This window comes from Heptranchias perlo, chromosome 24 (genome assembly GCF_035084215.1).
Source record: "Heptranchias perlo isolate sHepPer1 chromosome 24, sHepPer1.hap1, whole genome shotgun sequence".
NCBI classification, from domain to species: domain Eukaryota; kingdom Metazoa; phylum Chordata; class Chondrichthyes; order Hexanchiformes; family Hexanchidae; genus Heptranchias; species Heptranchias perlo.
Genome location: NC_090348.1, coordinates 7,580,081 through 7,604,851, shown reverse-complemented (window position 1 = coordinate 7,604,851; position 24,771 = coordinate 7,580,081). Strand labels below are relative to the sequence as shown.

Sequence of the window (24,771 nt, the reverse complement as noted above, 5' to 3'; positions counted from 1 at the left end):
GCGAGAAATTGCGTGTTAAAAGAAAACCTGCTGGCAAATGGATTGTGCTCCCTGAAAAAAAAACCTGGAAAAGGCTTTTTTTTTTCCTTTTTACCTTGTGAGGCTGAAGTACTCTTGACAAGCTAACAACTCGCCTGGTGCTAAAGCTCGCTGCCAGATGGGAAGGTACGGTTACACAGGTTGTGTAAACATCAAGAAAGAATAGTTAGCCAAAAAAGTGCTTCTGTCTCGAAGGCTCATAACGATTCACACACAAGGTCACCTGCTCTATTCCCCTCTATTCCCCCCTTTTCTACACCTCCAGTTTGCATTGTTGATCGATCGCATTCAGAGCCCCGGTTGGAATAAAATGTGCAACAAGGCCTTTTTCTGCGAACTTTTCCACACACACCGGCACTTTATTAGAAAAAAACTTACAACTGAACGATAAAAGTGGTTCATAAACGATCACCTATCTCGCTCTGCCTTCACACTGATGCTGCGTGTAATCTTCATAAACCCCCAGGTTTTGAATTCGGATTTGAGATTGTTGAATTGCAGCAAACAATGGAATTAGAATTCACATTAACAACTTACATTTACAAAGTGCCTTTAACGTAGTAAAACTCCTCAAAGCGCTTCACAGGAGCGATTATCAAACAAAAAAACTGACACCGAGCCACATAAGAAGATATTAGGACAGATGACCAAAAGCTTGGTCAAAGGGGTAGGTTTTAAAAGAGGCAGTTTTCTATCTGAAGTGTTCTGCAGATGGCCAAACGGTCTAAAAAGGCACTGTCAAGGCACCTGGATAGGTGTGCGCCAATATATGCCTTTTGATTTAACCAAGGGATTAAAGTGTTTAATAACAGACCAATACAAATCTTTTGAGTTAGCTTCTTTTTAAAGAAAAAACATTCCACATCTTAATTCACAATTTTTGGTCAATTGGAGGTCTACAGATCATCAGATCTGAGAGCATGTGGTTTAATAAAACAGAAATCGCAGGGTTTAGATCGAATCTTTGCCACTGTTTCTGCATACAATACGGTCAAACTAGGTGTATTAAAGACAGTACAAGACCCGATTAAACGTCCCCGGAGATCCAACTTTCATCGTTTCTGATTCACCACCAGTAGAATCTATTTATAATCTATGATCCTCACAAAGTTCATTCTGTTTTTCCTGTTTAAATAGCAAGTTCGGGATAATCGGCACAGCCTCACTACAAGCAACCCTGGATCGCTCAATATGTTCCCTCGTGGAAAAAAAGAACTTTTAGGGGTTTTCAGAACAAGGTGCCAGTGAGATAGCTACATTGGTAAAACAACATGCATTGTAATTGCGCTGTTCATCATTCGTAACTCCCGCTCGAGGTCTTACGATGATAATGTACAACCGTTCCTGACATTAATGATAGCCTTGAAACAGCATTTTTCTTTAAAATTTCTGCAGCATTTTATTTACATTTCAGGATTTAAAATTAAAATGTGTCTGCCCCTTACAACTCAAGGTGCTGAAGGAACACGTCAGGAGGGATCATTTTTGGGAGGTCATTTTTAAACAAAGGTTTTTTTTTAAAGGCAAAGAGATTGAATGTGCCACATAATTTGAATCGGAGAGAGATTATTTCAGAGGATTTAAAAAAGAAACATTCTTTCACCATATGTTTGGTCAGTTTAAACAGTTCCTTGGGATGTTCGTTTACCGTACTTCTGTGTGTCTCTGTCTGCGTCTCCCGACCCTAGTCCCACATCTAAGCATATATCTAATTTAATAAACGGTGTAATTTTAGCTCATTTTAAATTAAGTGGCCACCACAACAGCCCCTCTCTTCAAAGTCCTTTCGCAGGCTCCCATTCTTGCATTCATACTTTGCTGCCTCGACGGCCATTAACTACTCTTGACAGCTTGACAAGACAGAATAAGGAAATAAAACACGTAAACATTGTTTCCTGATGTATGCATTCATCTCTGCTGCCAAACACAGATATCGAGGAGATATTTCACTCCCACTTTCAGCTCTGTAAATTATACCCTGCCCACAGAAGGATGCAACTCTTCATGTCTTCAAATAGCCTCAATCATTTCAACTTCCCTTTAACAGCACATCACACCCATCACCCCCCTACCTCCTTTCCACTCACACTCCCTCCCCATCCACTCGCACAAGAAAGCTTTTAGGCTTTTTTGTTGCAACAAAAAAAAAGCAATGTTTCACTAACAAAATGATTCATTGTAATGACATTCATATCTATTATTACTGACTGATTCAATCTTAGCTTTTTAAGAGCTTTTCTGTGTTACATGGTAATTGTCTTTCAGTTTCAACATCAGATCCACAATTCTCATCCCTTCTGATTCCAAACATTTTAACAATGCAGACTTTTTGTAAGTCAGGCAACTATGTTTAGGATTGCTTCCTGTTTCTTCTTGTTTTGTTTTAATTCATTTTACAAAAGCCATTGGACGGTCCTGAATTACAGGTAAACCTGATTTTGGGGTAGGCGGGTCTCTTGAAAGTATAAATGACTGACATTTCATTATGAGTTTATTTAGAAATGTTGAAGACAATTAAAAGAAAAACTTTTCCCTCCTAATTAGTCCTGGGCGTGCACTTTTGCACTCATTGAAAAAAAGTTAATACGCTGCCATTTATCTCAGGCAATGCTGAGCTGATTTTACAGAGGCAAATTCAGTGAGATTCACATTAAATCCCTCATACTGCAATCAAGGCCTAGAGATTAGCATGTGAAGTGACTGCTGCAGATTAAGGGCAGCAGGGACCTGCACTTTTACTGATATGTCATTCTGTTGAGTCCAGATGTTTTCTTCTTAAATCGATTTAATCTTTTGACCACTTCCTTCCCTTTCTTTTTTGTGCATTCTCTTTTTCATAGCTGTCCGCCTCTACACTCTTGGCACAAGCACACGGTCCCCACTACTTGCTGAGAGGAGGTGTCAGGAGATGGAGTGCACCTTTATCCTCTATGTTAGGATACCCATGCCCTGTTGAACAACTAATGAAAATGGACTCGACTACTTGTGTAAGAATTGGATTTGGCACCAACTGGAGTTCCAAATCCAGGCCCGTGTCCACACTCACTTCAGTTGAGCTGGACTATGCTTATCAATGGAGAAATGGAAACTTGGAGCTGAGCCATGCTTTCACATTACCCTTGAGCTGGAGGAGGAAATTGTACATTTAATGGTTTGGTTTTTAACTTCGAATTAACAGGAAGTTGTTCACTTGTCCCCAATAACCATCCTGAACTGGCAGGATTCAGGCCTGCCACTGGAGTAACGTGAAGCACAGATCTCAGAGGGCCTATGCTGGAGACCTTAAACACAGTCTTCCACAGTCGCCTCATGCTTCTATCGGATCTTTTAGCCCGGGCAATTTCATAGATGCCTTGCCTGCACTAAACTGCTGGTGTGATGATACTAGGGCTCTGAGCACTACTCTACCAGGCTCCCTCACTGGAGCTCAGATCACCGACAGACATGGTCCAAAGGTGTAATACAGCAGTAGATCCAACACTGCAGTAATTACAGCTGCTCTGTTCACTATCAAGCATTTGTGCTTAGAAAGTCCATAATTAAACTTGTTTACCTACAATAGCACAAATCTATTTTACTGTTTAAAGAAAGACTTGCATTTATGTAGCGCCTTTCACAACCTCAGGTCAAAACACTTTACAACCAATGAAGTACTTTTGAAGTGTAGTTGCTGTTGTAATGTAGCAGTCAATTTGTGCATAGCAAGATCCCACAATCAGCCAATTAATCTGTTTTACTAATGTTGGTTGAAGAATAAATATGGGCCAGGATATTAGGGAAACTGCTATATTGAATAGTGGCCATGAGACCATTTTCTATCTGAGAGGGCATAGGTTTAACATCTTATTAGAAAGACAGCACCTCCAAGAGAGCAGCATTCCCTTAGTACTGCATTGGAGTGTCAGCCTAGATTTTATGCTCAAGTCCCTGGAGTGCAGACTTGAGCCTACAATCTTCTGACTCAGAGGTGAGAGTGCTACCACTGAGCTACAGTCTTGTTGCTAGCCTTTGCATGTTGACCTTAGGACCTGGATGGCCCCCTTGTCACAATGACTAGGACTGTACACAATATCCTAACCAGAGCACTGCACAGTTCAGCATGATTTGAACCCAACTGATTTGATAATATAACCCAACATGCTATTTGCTTTGTTTATTGCTGCCTCATGTGATCCTGTGAATTAATAATCTGGGTCTAGTTTATCTATAGCTAATATTATTTTACACACTTCTTAATTTTCTTCATTCTAAACTGCCTTCGCCGCACTATTGGCAGCTAAGCCTTCAGCCGCGTAGCAACAATTCCTTTACTTGTACCCATCTACCTCTCCACCTCTGATTCTCCTCCTTTAACACCCTCCTTAAAGTCCACCTCTTTAACCAAGCTTTTGGTCACCCCTCCTAATATCTCCTTCTTTTGCTTGACATTGTTTTTTTTTGGATTACATCTCTGTGAAATGCTTTAGGCCTTTTTTTCTGCATTAAAGGTGCTAAGATGTTATAGTAGTAGCAAAGTTTAAGGTTCTCTAATCTTTCCTGACAGCTCACTTCCTTTGCACTTGTTATCAGTGCTGTTGCTCTCTTCTGTATACTTTATAATGCACGTTTATTTTTTGTGGCACAGTGATTAAAACTGAACAGTTTTCTAAGTATAGACTAGCCAGTGCATTGTAAATCGTTAGTGTAACTTCTGGAGTATTCTACTGTTTTGCCTGTTGATCCCAACATTCTATTAGCCTTTTAATTAGCAGCTTGCTGTCTGATGTAAGCCTTGGCTCAGTGGTAGCACTCTTACCTCCAAGTTAGAGGGTTGTGGGTTCAAGTCCTACTCCAGGGACTTAAACATATAATTTAAGCTAACACTTAAGTGTAGTACTGAGGTGAGTGCTACACTGTTGGAGGTGCCATGATGTGTTAAACTGAGGCCCCATCTGCTCTCACAGGTAAAAGATCCCACAGCACTATTTTGTAGAAGAGCTGGAGAGTTCTCCCTGGTGTCCTGGCCAATTTAATCCCTTGACCAACATCACTAAACCAATTATCTCATTGCTGTTTGTGGGATCTTGCTGTGTGCAAATTGCCATGTTTCCTACATTGCAACAGTGACTATTCTTCAAAGCTACTTCATTGGTAGTAAAGCACTTTGGGACATCCTGGGGTTGTGAAAGGCGCTATATAAATGCAAGTTATTTCTTTCTTTCCATGACATGTCGACTGTTACTCCCAGGTCCATTTCTAAGTCTCCATGAGCAAATACAGTTCCATTCATTGTGTCCTTATGCCCCACAATTTGTTAGTTCTATGCTCGATTCAACTCAGCACAAATGAATCAAAACTTATCTGCCACGTTCGTGCAGAAATATGGGCAGTTGTACACTGCTGGGAACTGGATTAAAACTGCCCACTTAGGAGCCTTAATAACAAAGGCTCTATTATCGAGGCAGTCTGGTCTGGAAGCAAAGCCAGGTCCCAGAGGAAAGGACAATGTGTTAATCCAGTACTCCACCAAGCTCCCTCAGGTATTGATTCATAACAAGTTTTCTTCCGACTTCCTGTCAAGTATGAACTGTGTCTCGTCAATGTTTTCTTAAAATTGTTTTTGTCTAAAAGTGAATTAAAGCTAAATGTTTGGATGCTTCTGAGTGTGGACCATTAAATTCAAGCTAGACAGACGGTTACGTAGCCAGGTTTACAATCAGACCAAGAATCTGACGTAATGAGACACTGGAGTGGTAAGATTTTCAAAGACTGAGGTGTTAGGGTTTTAAAAGCTAGTGGGGTGAAACTGCTCTACTATATAACCGCATAAATGTTTAATATCTTTGGATGAAATTGTGATGCTTGCTATTTTAACAGGTTTAAAACTATGTGGGTAAAACCTCTGTTAAAGGAGCAGACAAAGGAATTCCATACAAACCTGTTAAATGTTCGTGCAATAATATCACACAGCATGATTTCACCCCATGGGCCATAGGAGTCAAGGTGTAAAAGCGATAGAGTTTTAAATGTCCCATTTTACTTAATAGTTTGTTCTCAGTTTTGGATGGGACGTTATATCGAGGCCCCATCTGCCCTCTCAAGTGGACGTAAAAGATCCCACGGCACTACTTTGAAGAAGAGCAGGGGAGTTTTCCCTGGTGTCCTCGCCAATATTTATCCCTCAACCAACATCATTAAAACAGATTATCTGCCTATTAATCTGCTTGCTATTTGTGGGATCTTACTGTGCGCAAATTGGCTGCCGTGATTCCCAACAATACAACAGTGACTAGACTTAAAAAAAAAAGTACTTAACTGGCTGTGAAGCGCTTTGGGACATCCTAAGATCATGAAAGGCACTATGTAAATGCAAGTCTTTCTTTCTGTTTGCAAAACTTTTAAATCTGCAAGTTAGCAGATGAAGTGCACTGCACAAGACATAAGTCTGAAGATGTAAATGAAGGTACGTGGATCTATAACAAAGCACACTTTGTGCCATTTTACTATATTCTCAGCATAAACAAAGAACAGCTGTGTTGTTCTTACAGTGTTCTACATCATCCACTTCTTTTGACTAATGATACAACTGTATCCATGGTCACTAACCACTGGCAGTGAGTGTGAAACCAAACACTCACATCATGGCTGCAGTGTGGAGAATTTCTATTTGCTCCCTAAATGTTATATCTAGAAGCAGGGTTCTGTTCCCTGGGTAGTTCATTGAAAAACACGGCAATGTAAGTTTATCAACATCAGTACATCGTTAAACATGACAGTTTTAATGGCCTCAAACAAATGGTTAAATTAAATTAGATGAATATTTAATTTGCCAGCTCAATTGCCTACTTCAATTAACAATGCAAGAAATTAGACATTATGTGTGCTGACAACATCGTATATTCTACTAAACGTCATCTCGTTTACATTAAGTGCACCATACATGGACACTTTCAATTTTCACTAACTCTGTTCAGCATGCTTCAGATAAGGTGGGAAGTCCGCATAATAGCATATGACTCAACTAATATATTCATATTCCAGTTAACAGTCCGTTTTTTATTCTATTCAGATTTGCCGAGGCCTAACCTAAACTCAGATTATTGTATGCGAACAGGTGGGTTGGTCAAGCTTACCTAGTGACTTGATGTTCTTTTTCTGCTGCCATTTGCATGTACATTGTATGTAGGTCCATGCTGGCAAATTACTTTTTTTCCAGTATTGGGAAAGAAGGAAGCAACTTGCATTTATATAAAGCCTTTCATGACCTCAGGACATTCCAAAGCGCTTTACAGCCAATGAAGTTCTTCTGAAGTGTAGTCACTGTTGTAATGTAGGAAACACAGCAGCCAATTAGCATACAGCAAGGTCCCATAAACACCAATGAGATAAATGACCAGATAATCTGTTTTAGTGATGTAGGTTGAGGGGTAAATATTGGCCAGGACACCGGCGAGAACTTCCCTGCTCTTCTTCAAAATAGTGCCATGGGATATTTTACGCCCATCTGAGAGAAAAGACGGAGCCTCGGTTTAATGTCTCATCCAAAAGACGGTATTGGACAGGGCAGCACCTGAAGAGGACTCAGAACAAAACACAACATGAGGAAAAGGTGTGGCAGACAGAATGGTGCGATCCAGTGCCAGTGGAAGGCTGAACAGACTGAGGATCTTTTCTCTGACAGGTGACGCCTAATAGAGGTCTTGAAAATTATGAAGGGGTTTGATAGGGTAGATGTAGAGAAAATATTTCCGCTTGTGGGGGAGTCCAAAACTAGGGGCCATAAATATAAGATAGTCACTAATAAATCCAATAAGGAATTCAGGAGAAACTTCTTTACCCAGATAGTGGTTAGAATGTGGAACTTACTACCACAGGAGTAATTGAGGCAAATAGCATAGATGCATTTAAGGAGAAGCTAGTAAACACATGAGGGGGAAAGGAATAGAAAGGCATGTTGATAGGGTTCGATGAAGTAGGTGGGAGGAGGCTCGTGTGGAGCATAAATACCGGCATAGACCTGTTGGGCTGAATGGCCTGTTTCTATGCTCTAATTTCTATGTAATTCTTTGTCAGGTGTAAGGAAGTCCTAATCAGTGTCTATGCGACCCAGACCAGCGTTAGGAGCTGCTTTCACCCTGGCATGAACAGGGCTACGTACACTGCATTTTGAAGATGGGATTTTGGCTGATTCCAGGACTAGTCTGACACCCAAAAAGGCAGCATAATTATTATTTACCTGCAGCAGGGGCGTGTTTTCAGATGTCGGATTGTTGTTCAAATCCCTCCATGGCCTCGCTCCTCCCTATCTCTGTAACCTCCTTCAGCCCTACATTCCTCCGAGAACTCTGCGTTCCTCCAATTCTGGCCTCTTGTCCATCCCCCTCTTCCTTCACCCCTCCATTGGTGGCCATGCCTTCAGCCATTTAGGCCCTAAGCCCGGGAATTCCACCCCAAACCTCTTCGCCTCTTCACCTCTCTCTCCTTTAAGAGGCTGCTTAAAACCTACCGCTTTGACCAGACATTTCGTCACCTGACCTAATGTCTCCTTCTCTGTCTCGGTGTCAATTTGTGTCTGATTACCCTCCTGTGACATGCCAGGGGATGTTTTACCACTTGAAAGGCACAGTAAAAATGCAAGTCGTTGTCGGAGAACCAGTTAAACTGTGCACGCTCCCAGCTGGCTGGAGCTCTGGCCTTCATGTGGCCTGTATTCCTGAGTGAATCGGGTACAGTGTATTCCTGGGACCACTGAGATCAGGTCTGAGCTTTGCAGTATTTACCGTACGACACACCTCAGATCGAAGTATCCAGCTGCACAGGTGCAAGACAGGCGGCAGCGCAGGAACCTCACGCCATCCAAAGCAGGTGCCAACAGATGCCCACAGACAAGTAGGTCAAGTCAAAGGCAGAACCTGGTGTCATCATTCTGAGTCCACATTCACACTGCACCACCAGCATAACAGGAGTGAGCTTCTAAGTCACAAGGACTCCAGTAAGAGGAGTTTACAGAATAGCTTTACAGAACACTCCGTGTATAATCCACACCAGATTTCCTCAGGAACAAAAACTTGCCAATCAGTGTACATCTGGCATCCTCCGAGCTTCCCATTTCATCACTAGCAGAAGCTACTTTTACCTGGGGGCCTGTTAACTTAGATTCAGTGTGAATAAAGCTCTGCTGCAGAATCTAACATTCTGTGCAGTGCAGGGCGTTTATAGTTAATCTTAATAAATTATATGATCTGAGCAAAACATGTTCACCCCAAACTTACTTCCGCATGAATAAGCCCAAGTTAAGGCACTCTTAACTTCTTTTGAATTTACCTGTGTAGCGATGCCTTCCATACACTCTACTGCAATTATATCGCAAGTCAAGGAGATACATGTGGATACAGAGTAGAGTCACAGCTGCATGCATTACTCCTTAGATCTGAATCAACCATTCCTTGTGTGAATGAATAGTGAACATATTTGTATTCAGCTGTTCTGAGCTGGTTCATTTTGAATGACAAAAGGCATACTGATTTTAATCACCCCGGTGTTTGGGCTGCGTGAGAGCTGAGCATTCCCTCCCACCTACTGACTGAAATACATTTGTTACAAAGCTAGTCTGGTTTATTCACCTCTTCCAGGAGATTACATGGCTCTGAGTGGGTGGGGAATGTCTGTATCGTGATGCGCAGGGCATCACGACTACATGGGACAGGCTAGATTGTCCGCCATTTTTGAATGTTCGTATGTTTTAGTCTTTTCCCGCGATTGTGTTTATTTTCATTCCACCTCTTCGGGTCTTTGTCATTCTCTCCCAGGCTTCCTCCATTGCTGCTGTTGAACCAACTCCTGAGACACCTTTGAGGCCCAGTTTTCCCTCCCTCCCCATAGGGACGTAATTAGCCTCTTTTTCTGTCGCTCTTCCCGATGGCGAAGCTGGGAAAAGGAGCTTGTCCCATGGGAAACAGTGGATGAAAACCTACGTGCTGCCACCCCTTGGCACGACATGTTGGCACGCTATTGTCCACACTTATCACCCCTACAACAAATCTCGAGTTACGGCCACAACGGAAATCAGGGTTTGTGATGAATTTAGCCCACATGGCATCAACTCTCAGGATGTAATTAGTTGAGAGTGATTACCAATGAACAACTAACTGAACTAACCGTCTACCCTGTGGGCATCAGGGACAGTCATCATTTAATTACATAGAATTTACAGTGCAGAAACAGGCCATTCGGCCCAACAGGTCTATGCCAGTGTTTATGCTCCACACGAGCCTCCTCCCACCTTACTTCATCTCACCCTATCAACATATCCTTCAATTCCTTTCTCCCTCATGTACTTATCTAGCTTCCTCTTAAATGCATCTAAGCTATTCACCTCAACCACTCCATGTGGTAGCAAGTTCCACATTCTCAACACTCTGGATTTATTAGCGACTATCTTATATTTATGACCCTTAGTTTTGGACTCCCCCACAAGTGGAAACACCTTCTCTACGTCTACCCTATTCAGAGATCCAATATCTGACGCACATTTGTACTGTAGGTCTGTTTTTGAAGCAAACTAGTTCTTTCATGCCTAATTAACTGAACAGTAGTTCCCCCACAGCATATAGGATTTGGGTTTATCACACACTTTGAGCGTAATGATATTTGAAGAAGGTCATAAAAATGATACCAAATGAATCAAACTGCTATCACCCATACTTTCAAATGTGATATATTGGTGGTTGAAAGATATGACTAAGTTAATGAATAAAAAATAATGTAGATACCACCAATTGAGAGTGGTGATATCCAGCACTATGGCAATAGGACTCAGGCTTGAAGCGGAGATGAGTGTCTAGGTAAGTTTTCAAATGAAATCGATCAAATGAGGAGGTGCTGAGCAAAGGTAAGGCCGTTCCGCAGGTGGATGGGGACGGGGCATTGGAAAAGGAGATTCAACTTGAGATGCTGCAGCACAACACTCTTCCAACAAGTGGCATTGATGGGCCTGAGAGCCTGCCACTCCCTGCACTCCTAGTCAGAGGTGCAGAGGGATATCTTTCAGAAGGAAGAAGGCATACAACAAATAGGGAAAGAAAATAAAAATGTGAAAGACCTTGGGGTAGAAATTGGTCCCCGTTTTCCGGGCGGAAAACAGGGGCAAAACGTACCAGTATCGTGCCCCAAGGACGCCTGAAATACACCCGACCTCATATTTGGTCAGGCAATTTTTCAGGCACCCCTGACAGGCATTAAAACAGGCATTAGGCCCCTTGCATAGGTTAATGAGAGGCCTAGGTTTTAGGAGCCCTCTGCCAAATTGGGCTTCGCTGTTTTGCTGTCGTGGATGGGGCCTAGCCAGTGGTCGCCACCGAAAAGGTAAGTAAAAAATGTTTTTTTACAGCTTGATGCAGAGTTAAGAGGAGGATGGGTGCTCCTCCCGGCTCCACATCATGCCTGAGGGCCGCTGCCAGCCCCGACCAGCCTCCCACCTCCCCCCGCTGTTGTCCTTACCCCAACTTATCTGAGGGTCACTGCCAGCAAGGCAGGCAGGCCCAAAACTGATCCTTTCATAATGGACAAGCTGGCTCTGGAGTATTCAAATAAGGTACGAGGCCCAATTTGAGGGCGAGCCTCAGGCCTCTTGGTTCGGGCTGTCTGCACGCCATTGGTTACGCACCTGAGAACGGGCCATAACCAATCTCTGCTCCCTTCACTTTGAAAGTCACAGAATTAATTTGTGAAGTGTATTGCCTCCAAACTTCCTTCAGGGTAGTCCTGATGGTTCGTAGCACTAATGTGATTCAGCCCTCGCTATGTACGGCGCATATGCCTAAGCACTCATCTATTCAACAGTGGCATGATGTGCACATGTACCCAAGATTAATCCTCTCAAAATCCTTTCAGCAACAATGTTTTTCTGTGGTAAAATATATTACAAATGTTGCTTCACTAGGCTGCTTATAAGAAAAGGAGATCATACATGCACTGATGCTTATGTGGTGCCTTCACTAAATGAAGTGTATAAGACATTAGGGTGTGCTGAACTCTTTCAGATATTCTTTTCAAAATAATCACTTGTTTCCCAAATGTATGAGAGCTGCAATTAAATCTTAATTTATTGTATTTTCACCGTTAACAAACAGAAGTCATAGAATCATCATAGAATCGTACAACACAGAAAGAGCTAGCCAATTAGTCTCGCTCCCCCTGTTCTTTCCCCACAGCCCTGCAAATTCTTCCTTTTCAAGTATTTATCCAATTCCCTTTTGAAAGTTACTATTGAATCTGCTTCCACCGCCCTTTCAGGCAGTGCATTCCAGATCGTAACAACTCGCTGCGTAAAAAAAAAATTCTCCTCATCTTCCTCCCCCCCCCACCCCCCCAGTTCTTTTCTGTAGTCTGTAACCACATCGAATGTATAAGTAGAAATTGGTCTGTCATCAGCATTATGGTGAGAAGTGTAAAAGCTCTTCTGAAGGAGAATATTAATGTGTCAAATAATGAAGAATCATGAAAGTCAACTTAGTTACTGGAAGCCAGTGAGCACTTCATCTATCACAGCCAGACTGCCATCTGCAACAGACAATATTGATTCCATAAGACATAAAAGAGGGTCTTAAAAGCCAATACTCTGTGTTATTTACAACTTCGAAAGTGTTTGATGTAAACATGAAACTGCAGCCTGACATAAATTATTTACTGATGCATACATTTCAGAACTAATGTTAATTGATGGACAAGTCAGTTTGGCACACAACTTGTTCCTTGGCCGGTTTCCTCAAGTGATGCAAAGAGGGCCCAGTGAAGACCGATCTATTCACAAGTGATTGTGCCGGAGCGTAAGATTGATGAGGTTCACTGAGGTAGACAACAGATTTCACGTTGCAGTGCACAGAAACGGACTAAGAATTCTTGGGATCCTGGCGAAATGCAAACTGAGCATCAGTGAGAAGGTTATTGGTGAGTAAGTGCCGCTTGATAGCACTGTCGACAACTCCTTCCAGCACTTTGCTGATGATTGAGAACAGGCTGATAGGACGATAATTGGCCGGATTGGATTTGTCTTGCTTTTTGTGGACAGGACATACCTGGGCTATTTTCTACATTATCAGGTAAATGCCAGTATTGTAGCTGTGCTGGAACTAGAGTACTAGTTCTGGAGCACAGGTCTTCAGCACTACACCCAGGATGTTGGGCCCGTACCCTTTGATGTGTCCAGTACACTCTGCCATTTCTTGATGTTACATGGAGTGAATCAACTTGGCTGAAGACTGGTATCTGTGATGGTGGGGATCTCGAGAGGAGGCCGAGATGGATCATCCATTCGGCAGTTCTGGCTGAAGATGGTTGCAAACACTTCAGCCTTGTCTTTTGTACTCGTGTGCTGGGTTCCACCATCATTGAGGATGGGGATGTTCATGGAGCCTCCTCCTCCCATTAGTTGCTTAATTGTCCACAATCTTTCATGGCTAGATGTGGCAGGGTTGCAGAGCTTTGACCTGATCCATTGGTTGTAGGACCGCATAGCTCAGTGTTGTAACTTCACCTGGTTTGCCTGGTGCTGCTTCCTGCATACTCTTCTACACCCTTCATTGACCAAGCCAGTTGGTCATCTGGCTTGATGGTGATGGAAGAGTGAGGGATATACCAGGCCATGAGGTTACAGATAGTGGCAGTATACAATTCTGCTCCTTCTGATGACCCCCAGCCTCTCGTTGATACCCAGTTCCGAGCTGCTAGATCTGTTATTAATCTATCCCACTTAGCACGGTGGTAGTGCCACATGACATGATGGAGGGTGTCCTCAGTGTGAAGATGGAACTTGGTCTCCATGAAGACTGTGCAGTGGTCACTCCTACCAATATTGTCATGAACAGATGTACCTGCGTCATGTAGATTGGTGAGGATGAGGTCAAGTAGGTTATTCCCTCATTTTGGTTCTCTCAACACCTGCTGCAAACCCTGTCTGGCAGCTATGTCCTTCAGGTCTCAGCCAGCTTGGTCAGTGGTGGTACTACCGAGCCACTCTTGGCCATGGACATTGAAATCCGCCATCCAGAATATATTCTGTTCCCTTGCTACCCTCAGTGCTTCCTCTAAGTGGTGTTCAACATGGAGGAATACTGATTTATCGGCTGAGGGAGGTGGTAGGTGGTAATCAGCAGGAGGTATGATGCCCATGTTTAACCCGAAACTATGAGAATTCATGGGATCCAGAGTCAATGTTTAGGACTCCAGGTGACACTCCCCCCCCCCCCCCCCCCACCCCCAACAGTTCAAACCCCTTTGTAAACGCTAGTGCATCCCCCACTCCCTTCGTCCCACCACTGATCTTCAGCCATCTCGGCCCCAAGGTCTGAAATTCCCTCCCTAAACCTCTCCGCCTCGCTACCTCCCTCTGCTCCTTTAAGACCCTGCTTAAAATCTATCTAATATCTCCTTCTTTATCTCGGCGTCAATTTTGTCTGCCTTCTCATCAGTGAAGCGCCTTGGGACATTTTCCTACATTAAAGGTGCTATATAAATGCAAGTTGTTGTTGCTGTAGTGCCATGGACTGCCACCCAGCAACCTCCAATGCTGTAATTTTTGATTTTTTTTCGAAGTTGTAATAAACTTGATCGACAATAACCTGGTGTTTGTGGCGAGACTAGAGCAGCAGGGATTGTTCTCCTTAGAGCAGAGAAGGTTAAGGGGAGATTTAATAGAGGTGTTCAAAATTATGAGGAGTTTTGATAGAATAAATAAGGAGTAATTGTTTCCGCTGGCAGGATGGTCAGTAAGGAGAGGACACAGATTTAAGATAATTGAACCAGAGGGGAGATGAGGAGAATTTTTTTTGCACAGCGAGTTGTAATGATCTGGAATGCACTGCCTGAAAGGGCGGTGGAAGCAGATTCAATCGTAACTTTCAAAAGAGAATTGGATAAATACTTGAAACGGAAAAAATTCAGGGCAACGGGGAAAGAGCAGAGGGAATGGGACTAATTGGATAGCTCTTTCAAAGAGCCAGCACAGGCACAATGGGTGGAATGGCCTCCTTCTGTGCTGTACGATTCTACGATTCTGTTTTTGGATGGTGTAAACTGATCGCTACGGTACCTGACTGTTTTTTTCCCCCTTCTTTCAAATCAAATATTTTAAACAGAGAGAGACAATCCCCAAAAGACAGGTCATGCAAGCATTGGGGAGGGGGCAGGGAACTTAAATCCCAAACATGGTATCTCCGGCCATGTCATGATGTCATGATGAACCTTTATAAAACACTGGGTCGGCCACAACTGGAGTATTGTGTCCAGTTCTCGGCACCGCACTTTAGAAATGATGTGAAGGCCTTAGAGAGGGTGCAGAAGAGATTTACTAGAATGATTCCAGGGATGAGGGACTTTAGTAACGTGGATAGACTGGAGAAGCTGGGGTTGTTCTCCTTGGAACAGGGAAGGTTGCGAGGAGATTTGATAGAGGCATTCAAAATCATAAAGGGTCTAGACAGAGTAGATTGAGAGAAACTGTTCCCATTGACAGAAGGGTCAAGACCCAGAGGACGTAGATTTAAGGTGATTGGCAAAAGATCAAAGGTGACATGAGGAGAAACTTTTTTACACAGCTAGTGGTTAGGATCTGGAATGCACTGCCAGGGGGGGTGGTGGAGGCAGATTCAATCATGGCCTTCAAAAGGGAACTGGATAAGTACTTGAAAGGAAAAAAATTGCAGGGCTATAGGGCAGGGGAGTGGGACTAGCTGGATTGCCTTTGCATAGAGCCGGCGAGGACTCGATGGGCCGAATGGCCTCCTTCCGTGCTGTAACCTTTCTATTATTCTATGCTTCTATGTGACTTAGTGCTGACATGCATTTCCATTCCTCCCCTTGTGTTGCAGTGAAAACTTTGCAGCTTCAGCATCCTGCTTCAATACTGTTCAAATATTTACATCCTATCTCCCAGCACCACGTTGTGGAAAAAAATATGAAGCTACTTGGCACCATGGCACAAGGGAGCCCCACTCCTGCTACTTGAACACAAAATCCAGGCTGACACTCCAGTGCAGTACTGAGGGAGTGCCGCACTGCTGGAGGTGCCGTCTTTCGGATGAGACATTAAACCGACGCCCCATCTGCCCTCTTAGGTGGATTTAAAAGATTCCATGGCACTATTTCAAAGATGAACAGGGGAGTCCTCCCCATTGTCCAGGCCAATATTTATCCCTCAGCCAACATGACTAAAAAACAGATGCTCTGGTCATTTATCTCATTGTTATCTGTGGGATCTTGCTATGCGCAAATTGGCTGCCGCGTTTCCTACATTACAATGGTGACTACACTTCAAAAGTACTTCATTGGCTGTAAACACTTTGGGACGTCCTGAGGCCATGAAAGGCGCTATAGAAATGCAAGTTCTTTTTTTCTTTAAGTTTAGCAATATATCTGTAACCGTCAATGCATTTAAAAACTGAGCCCTGTAACAAAAGACCAGTGAAGTTACTTGTAACGTTCTGAAACTTCCCCACAAATTCACCTATAGGCTCATAATCCTCTGGAACAATGCTCCAAAAATCTACGACTCTTGTTTTAAATTACTTCTCCTAAGTGCTTTACGAACCAAAGTTACTCTGTCAGCCAGAAGGCTCAGAACTCAATTATTTTCAAATTAAGCTATCCGATGGCAGGACAGTGGATGAACTTCTTAGGTGCTATTGTTCATTTGATCAAAGCAAGAAACTTAACATATTTTTGTTAAGACTTGATAATCCTAATTTGAAAGCTTTCTGACGACGCTGCAGCATTTCTCAAAAGACATATGGGTTGGTTCACAGACAAAACACTCACCAGTCCATCTCTTTAACATTTTTTACAATCCTGACGGCAGCAATGAAGCTTAATCAATGCCATTTAACTGACACTTTAGAATAAATCAAATTAAATGGAAACAAGTGTAAATCTGAAGAGAGGGAAGCTGCCAAGTTAAGTACCGGACAGTCACATGACCCACAGAGATCTCAGTGACTAAATGCTTCAAGTGTGCATGGTGAACTTTTCACAAATGTATTTTTTAAATTCATTCTCAGGGTGTGGGCATGGCTGGCAAGGCCAGCATTTATTGTCCATCTGTAAGAAGGTGGTGGTGGGCCACCTTCTTATAACTGAGTGGCTTGCAAGGCCACTTCAGAGGGTGGCTATGAGTTAACCAGGTTGGTGTGGGGCTGGAGTCACATATAGGCTCTCCCTGGGATGTCAGGATGCCTTCTATTAAGGACATTAGTGAATCAGTTGGGTTTTATAACAATCTGATAGCTTCATGTTCACTTTTATTGGTACCAGCTTTTTATTTCCAGTTTTTTTAAAACTGCCTTCAAATTCTCAAACTGCCATGGTGGGATTTGAACTCACGTTCTCTGGATTATTAGTCCAGGCCTCTGGATTACTCATTCAGTAATTGTAACCACTACACTACCATATCATGAGCACGAGATTTTAACTTTTATACAATCTACTCCTGTTAATTTGAAGTCAAATTATCCAGTAGTTCGAATTGAGTAATTTTAATAAAGCAGCTCAGTAGATGTTTTTTGTACGATTTCAATTCAAATTAAGAGATAATTCAAGTTAAGCAATTTCGAATTAAGAAGAGTAGACTGTGCAGAGGGCTGAGTCAGAATTACACTGGACTATTGTAAGCTCCAAATTGCAAGCTATCCATCGGCAGAACACAGTCATGAATGGAACATGACAGCCATGGCCCAGTGGTAGCACTTTTGCTTCTGGGTCAAAAGATCATGGGGTCAATCCATACTCCACAAACTAGAGCACGTATTCTATGCTGACATTTCAGGGCATTATTGAGGGAGTGCTGCACTGTTGGAGATGCTGTCTTTCTGAGGCCTCATCTGCCCTCTCAGGTGGACATAAAATATCCCATGGCACTATTTGAAGCTTTCCCACTGTCTTGTCCAACATTTCTCCCTCGACCAGTATCACTAAAATAGATTATCGGGTGATTTAACTATTTGCTGTTTGTGGGATCTTGCTGTGCGTAAATTGGCTGCCGTCTTTCCCTACATTAAAATTGTGACTATACTTCAAAAGTACTTCATTGGCTGTAAAACTCTTTGGCGGTGTCCTGAGGTTGTGAAAGGCTCTGTTCTTTCACAATCTTTCCAAAGTGAAAAAGACGCACTCTACCCCACTTCCTTCGCCCCCACATTGGCGGCCGTGACTTCTTTGGCTCAGTGTCAATTTTGTTCTTATTACGCTCCTGCAAAGCACCTTAGGATATTTCCCTATGTTAAAGGTGCTGTATAAATGTGAGTTGTTGTTGTTGTTCGCCTTGGCCATCTGCCTGAGTGAATTTTAAAATCTCAGATCTATTGTTCCCTTGCCACAACATTCCTCAGACTTTTGCAGTTTCAACCACATAGACGGTACCCCAGTGATAGCCAAACTGAGACATATGGGAGTTGCTTCAGGGGCCAATGTGTATGAGGTATAGTCCCAATTCAATTTGCACCAGAGGAGCACAGGTAAGCTGTATGCAAACGAACTCTGAGTACAGAATGTCTTTGCACCTTTCAAATTGCACGATCGTTTTCTAACATCTGCTGAAATAATTTTCCACCGCTGGAAGAACTAGAGCCAGAGAAATCCAGACTTGCACACAGAGTGGGACTCTGAACCCATAACCTTCTAGACTCAGCGGTGAGAGTGCTACCAACTGAGCCAAGGCTGATAGTGGCAGCAAGCTTTACTGTGGAAATGTCACTATACTCCTAGCTGAATATACTCCTTCATCTTCAAACAGTTCTGATCCAACCCTGACATTGATCTATCACAGCTCAGCACCCTGAACACAACAACACTCCACAGTGACATTCAATGCAGGGCCTCGAACCAACGACTGTCTGCTTGAGATGCCCGTGCTCCTGTGGATGTTGTTTTATGATGACACATCTCATTGCTGTTTGTGGGAGCTTGCTCCTGTGCCGCATTTCCTACATTACTACAGTGACTACACTTCAAAAGTATTTCATTGGCTGTGAAGCACTTTGGGACATCCTGAGGTTGTGAGGGGCATCATAAAATCTTAGAAATGCAATATTTTATTTCACTGTGGAGTTCAATGGGTGCAACATTTACATATATCCTTCATAATCTCACAGCATCAATGTAACAGAATGCTCTGGCATCATTTTCTCTGTCAACACACTTCCTGATTTGGACTGCTCTGGGATCACTAGAGCAATTGAATTCAGAATGAAAGTCTTTGGCTCACTACAGTTGCAGTCTAAACACTCTGGGCCTGACCCTGAAGCATTCCTCTGTCATGTTTAGATTACTTGGAGCGACCAGTCTGACCAGCGTCATTTGAAGTCCTCTGCCATAGCTGGACTGAGTGTGGCCAATTCTTGACTAGGCCTCCAGGTGAGGGGTCTCCACAGCAGAGGCCAGAGGGGAAAAAAATGGTCGGCCTTGGCTCAGTGGTAGCACTCTCACCTCTGAGTTAGAAGGTTGTAGGTTCAAGTCCTACTCCAGAGACTTGAGCACAAAATCTAGGCTGATACTGAGGGAGCGCTGCACTGTAAGAGGTGCTGTCTTTGACATGTTAAACCAAGGCCCCATCTGCCCTCTCAGGTGGATGTAAAAGATCCCATGGCACTATTTGAAGAAGAGCAGGGGAGTTCTTCCAGGTGTCCTGGCCAATATTTATCACCAGAACAGATTATCTTATTATCACATTGCTGTTTGTTGGATCTTGCTGTGCTCAAATTTGCTGCTACGTTTCCTACATTACAACAGTGACTACACTTCAAAAATACTTAATTGGCTGAAAGGTGCTTTCGGACTTCCTGAGGTCATGAAAGACACTGTATAAAAGCAAGTCCTTTCCTTCCCTTTATGTAACCTTACCACAAGCATAATTCATGTCAACTAATCCCAGAGAAGGACCAGCAGCAATCACAGAGAAATCTGCCCTGCCTTACACTTCTAATGAGTCTTCTAACATGTTTCACGAGAAAGATCTTTGGGGGGGGGGTGGGGGTAGGGGTAACTGTCCACATTTGTAGAGATTCTCTGACTGTAATGTCAACCTCTGCGAGTTTCAGTTATGTAAACTGTGAAAAAGCCAAAATTAGGAAAATAAATTAAGTACTAAAAAAAACTGCAAATAGTGGGAATCTGAAATGGAAACAGAAACTGCTGGAAACGCACAGTAGGTCAGTAACGATAAAGGACATGACTTTGCAGATCCTTTCTCAGAACCCAGTTTCTGAGGAAGGGTCCATATGTTAACTTGTCTTTTTGTCGTTACAGATGCTGACTGCAGTAATATATTTCCAGCATTTTGTTTCTATTTTGCATTATTAAAGTGCACTTGATTTAAACTGATCGTATTTTAATTCCGGTCCCCTTTTTATGACTATAAATAATATTGTTGGTCCATTGTGTTCTGCCCTAGGGCAGGTCCTAACTCAAGTCTCACACACATGCGATTCTTGAGCCACTGACTAGGGAAGAGTATCTGAGCTGGTTTCCCGTTGCCTTCCTCATGGTTTTTAAATTCAGAGTGCCTTCTCCTGGGTGGGCTGCAACCAAGACTAAAGCCCCACCTGCCCTTTACAATGGGGGCACTCACACCCATTGGACGCAAGTACTCACACTGAATGTCAACCCAGTATTTAATGCCAGTGCTCCACTTGCCAGGATTGGGGTCTGAACCCAACTAACTCAGAGGTGGGCATACCACCACTGAGCCAGTGATCACTGTGGCTAGACATACTGGATGTCAAGCCAGTATTTGGAGACCATATCACTCTCCACTCACCTGGACTGTCTGGAAATGGAGCTCTAACCCTTCACCTTCTGACTCAGAGGTGGGAACGCTATCCCTGAAGCCAGTGGTTACTCTGACCACAGACTGATATCCCGCTGGTTGTTGACCCAGTATTTAGAGCCACAGTCTGGAATGGTGCGATGAACCCTCCGCCTTCTGACTCAGGGGCAGGAATGATAACACTGAACCAAAGGCTCGCTCCAAATCGCGCCACACAGTTTCAGAAACCAGCAAGCCTCTCTTCTGGCAATGCCGGAGGGGGAGGAAGAACGGAAGACAGGGGTCTCATCCTGAAAACTTTAGCAATAAAAGGCGCAGTTTGTTTCTCTAACGAGAGAGCCAGGTTGCAAACAGAAGTGGCATCAAATCACAATATGTGCCATGCAGAGTCGCTACAAAGCAATCAGCCCAGGTCTATAAGGGAGAGCTTTTTGATCACGCTAATTAACAGGCATTTTGTTTTAAACAAACAGATACAACTCTAATTGCCTTTTTTACATAATAAAGGCGAGATCTTAAAAGTGAAAGCATGCAGAGGGAGATCAGACAGATGCCTATCTGGCAGAAGACTATATCTGTGTGAAATGTCCAAACGGAGCACCACAAACATTCCTTGCAGGCTGCAGAAAGGTGAGATCGCGGAGACTTCCAACGGCAAGGCAAATTAACGCATCAGTCAACTTTTTAATCAAGAGAGAGAAAAAAAAGTTTTCCCATCTGCGCTTCAAATGGTTTCCCTCTTCTGATCAAAGAGATCGGCACAAACGATAAACTTTCCAGTAAAGTTAAAAAGTGGCGAGAAACAGCATACTGTACCGTTCGCTACTTTTAACAACTTGTTTTCATGCAAACCCTCGCAGGGTGTTTTCAGACTTTTTTTTGTGAAAAAAAAATCACGTTTTAAAATAATGCTAAGCGATTCAAGGGGGGACTTCCCCTCACGTCATATCTTTTTCTTTCCTTTCTGCCTTTTCATTCTTTTGCATCACACGAAAGTATCAGCCAAACAAGTAGCTACACGATAGGAATTTGTTTACTGGCCCTGTATGTATTCGAGAGAGAGAGAGAGAGACCCTCTCAAATCCCCGCCCGTCACTGCACGACTTAACGTCTTCAGCTCTCATATACCGGCTAAAGAAAGAGGGGGTTTTAACACGGAGTCCGAACTCTCGGCGATAAAGGAAAGATTTTAAAAATACTTCACAAATGATACTAAAAGTCTTGAGAGTTGGGAGAGAGAGAGAATAAATGAAAGCACAGCTCTAGTATAATAAGCTCTTGTGTGAAGCTAGACTGTGACCTTTCATTACGTTCTCAACACTACATGATAATTCTCTTTCTAAATACTTCATTTCTTCGCCGCTTTGTGCTTATTTCAGCTCTATTGTTAACCCTGAATTCATTCAGTGCTGTCCCATTATAAGCGCAAACAAAAGCAGGAATGAGGGAAATAGTTTTTTTTTGTGTGAAGCGTTTTTTTTAAAGCAACTTTTTTAAAAAACACACACACCCCTTTGCAAATCAGGAGTCCAAGTATCGCCCAGGATCAAGCGTATTAGAAATGCCCTATAAAATCCTTACAATAAACTATTCCATTATTATTATTGATTTCAAATATATCCACGTGTAGAAAGACTAAAACAGCTCACAAGCCTTGAGCACAGGAACCCACGTGAAATGTACCCCCCTCCCCCCGCAAAGAAAAAGATCAGAACATTTTAACACTTTAAAAAAAAGAAATAAGACACCAGGGCAAACAACCCACAGGAAAACTACACACCAGCCTGCTAACCTCCGTCTTGTTCGGGTTAACGCCGCAAGGACCAGGCGGAAAGCGGCGATTTGGCTCCTCGCTCGACCAGGGATTGAACGGCAGCAGAGATCGCGGGGCAGCGCTTTGCACTCTCAAATCGCCCAAAGAAATCCACTCACTGAGAGGGAGGGAGGAGAGAGAGAGAGGGAGGGGGAGGGAGATCGAGTCCAGCAACAAAAATAAATAATAATAATAATAATAATAATAAAAGCAGGTTTTTAAAAAAAAACACCAACGCATAACCAGAGAGATAGAAATATAAAGACAGAGTGCAGATTCAATGCGTGTTTAACAGCAGAGGACTTGTCAAAAGGAGGAGAGATTACTCGGGAACTGTGTGTGCTTTTTCCCAGTGATTTGGAGCAAGGGGGCTTTTTGCGTTTAGCAAAGAGAGAAACAAGGCAGGAAAAGAAATAGGGAGGCAGGAGTTAAACTAAAAAGTCTCATGCAGTTTGGAGAGATCATACCTGGTGCTGTTGATGTTCTGTTCTCCGACGTGGCGCATACAGAGAGAGAGAGAGAAGGAGATGTGTGTTGCCTGCTGCTGTCAAGAGCGTTGTGAGAACCCCGGGCTGGTCATAAGGCGGCTGGAGACAAACAACAAAAGGCAACAATAGGGGCGAGGACAATGCGCTGTGTGTGTGTGTGAGAGAGAGAGAGAGAGAGAGACTGACACACTCTTGGCTCACCTCAACACCCAGACCCCCCCCCTCACACTCACTCACACCTCCCTCCTTCCCTCTCCGAAGTCACTTTAAGGAGCACTTGGACTCTCCCTGTGCAGCCTTCTCCCCCTCTCTCTCAAACTCCCAGAGTAAGAGGGTCTGGGGGACGGGGGGGGAAGAGATGGTGGGGAGGGAGGGCAGTGCCAGCCCCGGAACACCGTGTGCCCCCTCCCAGGTTCTCTGATCTCTCTCCCCCCTCCTCCCCTCTACTCTCTGCTGTCATTCTCCAGCCATCAATTGAGAGCGGCCATGTCGCAGGCATTTAAAACATTTCCCAGCGTGCAACATCAGCAGCAGGAGATCAATGAGCAGCCCAGGGTGGCGAGCAGGATGTGTCACTGTGTCTGTGTCACTGTGTGTGTCACTGAGTGCCTGTGTGTGTGTCACTGTGTGTGTGTCACCGTGTGTGTCTGTGTCACTGCGAGTGTCTCTGTGTGTGTCACTGTGTGTGTGTGTCACCGTGTGTGTCTGTGTCACTGCGAGTGTCTCTGTGTGTGTCACTGTGTGTGTCAGTGTGTGTGTCACTTTGTCACTGTGTGTCTGTGTCAGTGTGCTTGTTTGTGCCACTGCGACTGTGTCAGTGTGTCACTGTGCGTGTGTGTGTCACTATGTGTATCAGTGTGTGTGTCAGTGTGAGTTTCTCACTGTGTGTCACTGTGTGCCTGTGTGTCACTGTGTGTGTCTGTGTCACTGCGAGTGTCTCTGTTTGTGTCACTGTGTGTGTCTGTGTGTCACTGTCTGTGCCACTTTGTCACTGTGTGTCCGTGTCAGTGTGTCACTGTGTGTGTCTGTGTCACTGAGAATATCTGTGTCACTGTGTGTGTCTGTGTCACTGAGAATATCTGTGTCACTGTGTGTGTCACTGTGTGTGTCTGTGTCACTGAGAATATCTGTGTCACTGTGTGTGTCTGTGTTACTGTGTGTGTTTGTATCAGTGTGTCAGTGTGCGTGTTCGTGTCACTGTGACAGTGTCAGTGTGTCACTGTGCGTGTGTGTGTCACTGTGTATCAGTGAGTGTGTCAGTGTGAGTTTCTCACTGTGTGTGCCACGGTGTGTCTGTGTGTGTGTCACTGTGTGTAGCTCTGTGTCTGTGTGTGTGTCACTGTGTGTAGCTCTGTGTCTATGTGTATGTCACAGTGTGTATCAATGTGTCTTTGTGTCACCGTGTGTGTCTGTGTGTTTGTGTCACTGTGACAGTGTCAGTGTGTCACTGTGTGTGTGACAGTGTCAGTGTGTCACTGTGTGTCTGTGTGTGTATCACCGTGTGTGTGTCTGTGTGCGTGTCACACGGAAACAGCGGGCCGGATAGCAGATCGCCCGCCGCTCTCCGAGCACCCAGAGCTGGCCACAGCCGGCCCGACCCGGCCCTCCACAGGCAGCTCCCGGCAACACTCAGCCCCCCG

At 43.8% G+C, this 24,771-nt stretch overlaps 1 protein-coding gene across 4 annotated transcripts in view; it reads right to left on the bottom strand.

The window, feature by feature from the left end:
• The window catches only part of sox5 (SRY-box transcription factor 5), a 270,199-nt gene extending 246,993 nt beyond the window's left edge, over nt 1-23,206 (bottom strand). For 2 of the 4 annotated variants that reach the window (XM_068004704.1, XM_068004706.1), the window contains exon 1: nt 23,111-23,150. Coding sequence is in view for 1 of the 4 variants with exons in the window: in XM_068004705.1 (XP_067860806.1) it covers nt 23,111-23,148 (38 nt within the window). In the remaining 3 variants the exon portion in view is untranslated. Of the gene's footprint in view, nt 1-22,622; nt 22,681-23,110 lie in introns of those variants that run through there. The other 2 variants (XM_068004705.1, XM_068004707.1) reach the window with 2 other exon arrangements.
• Nucleotides 23,207-24,771: the final 1,565 nt, after the last annotated feature.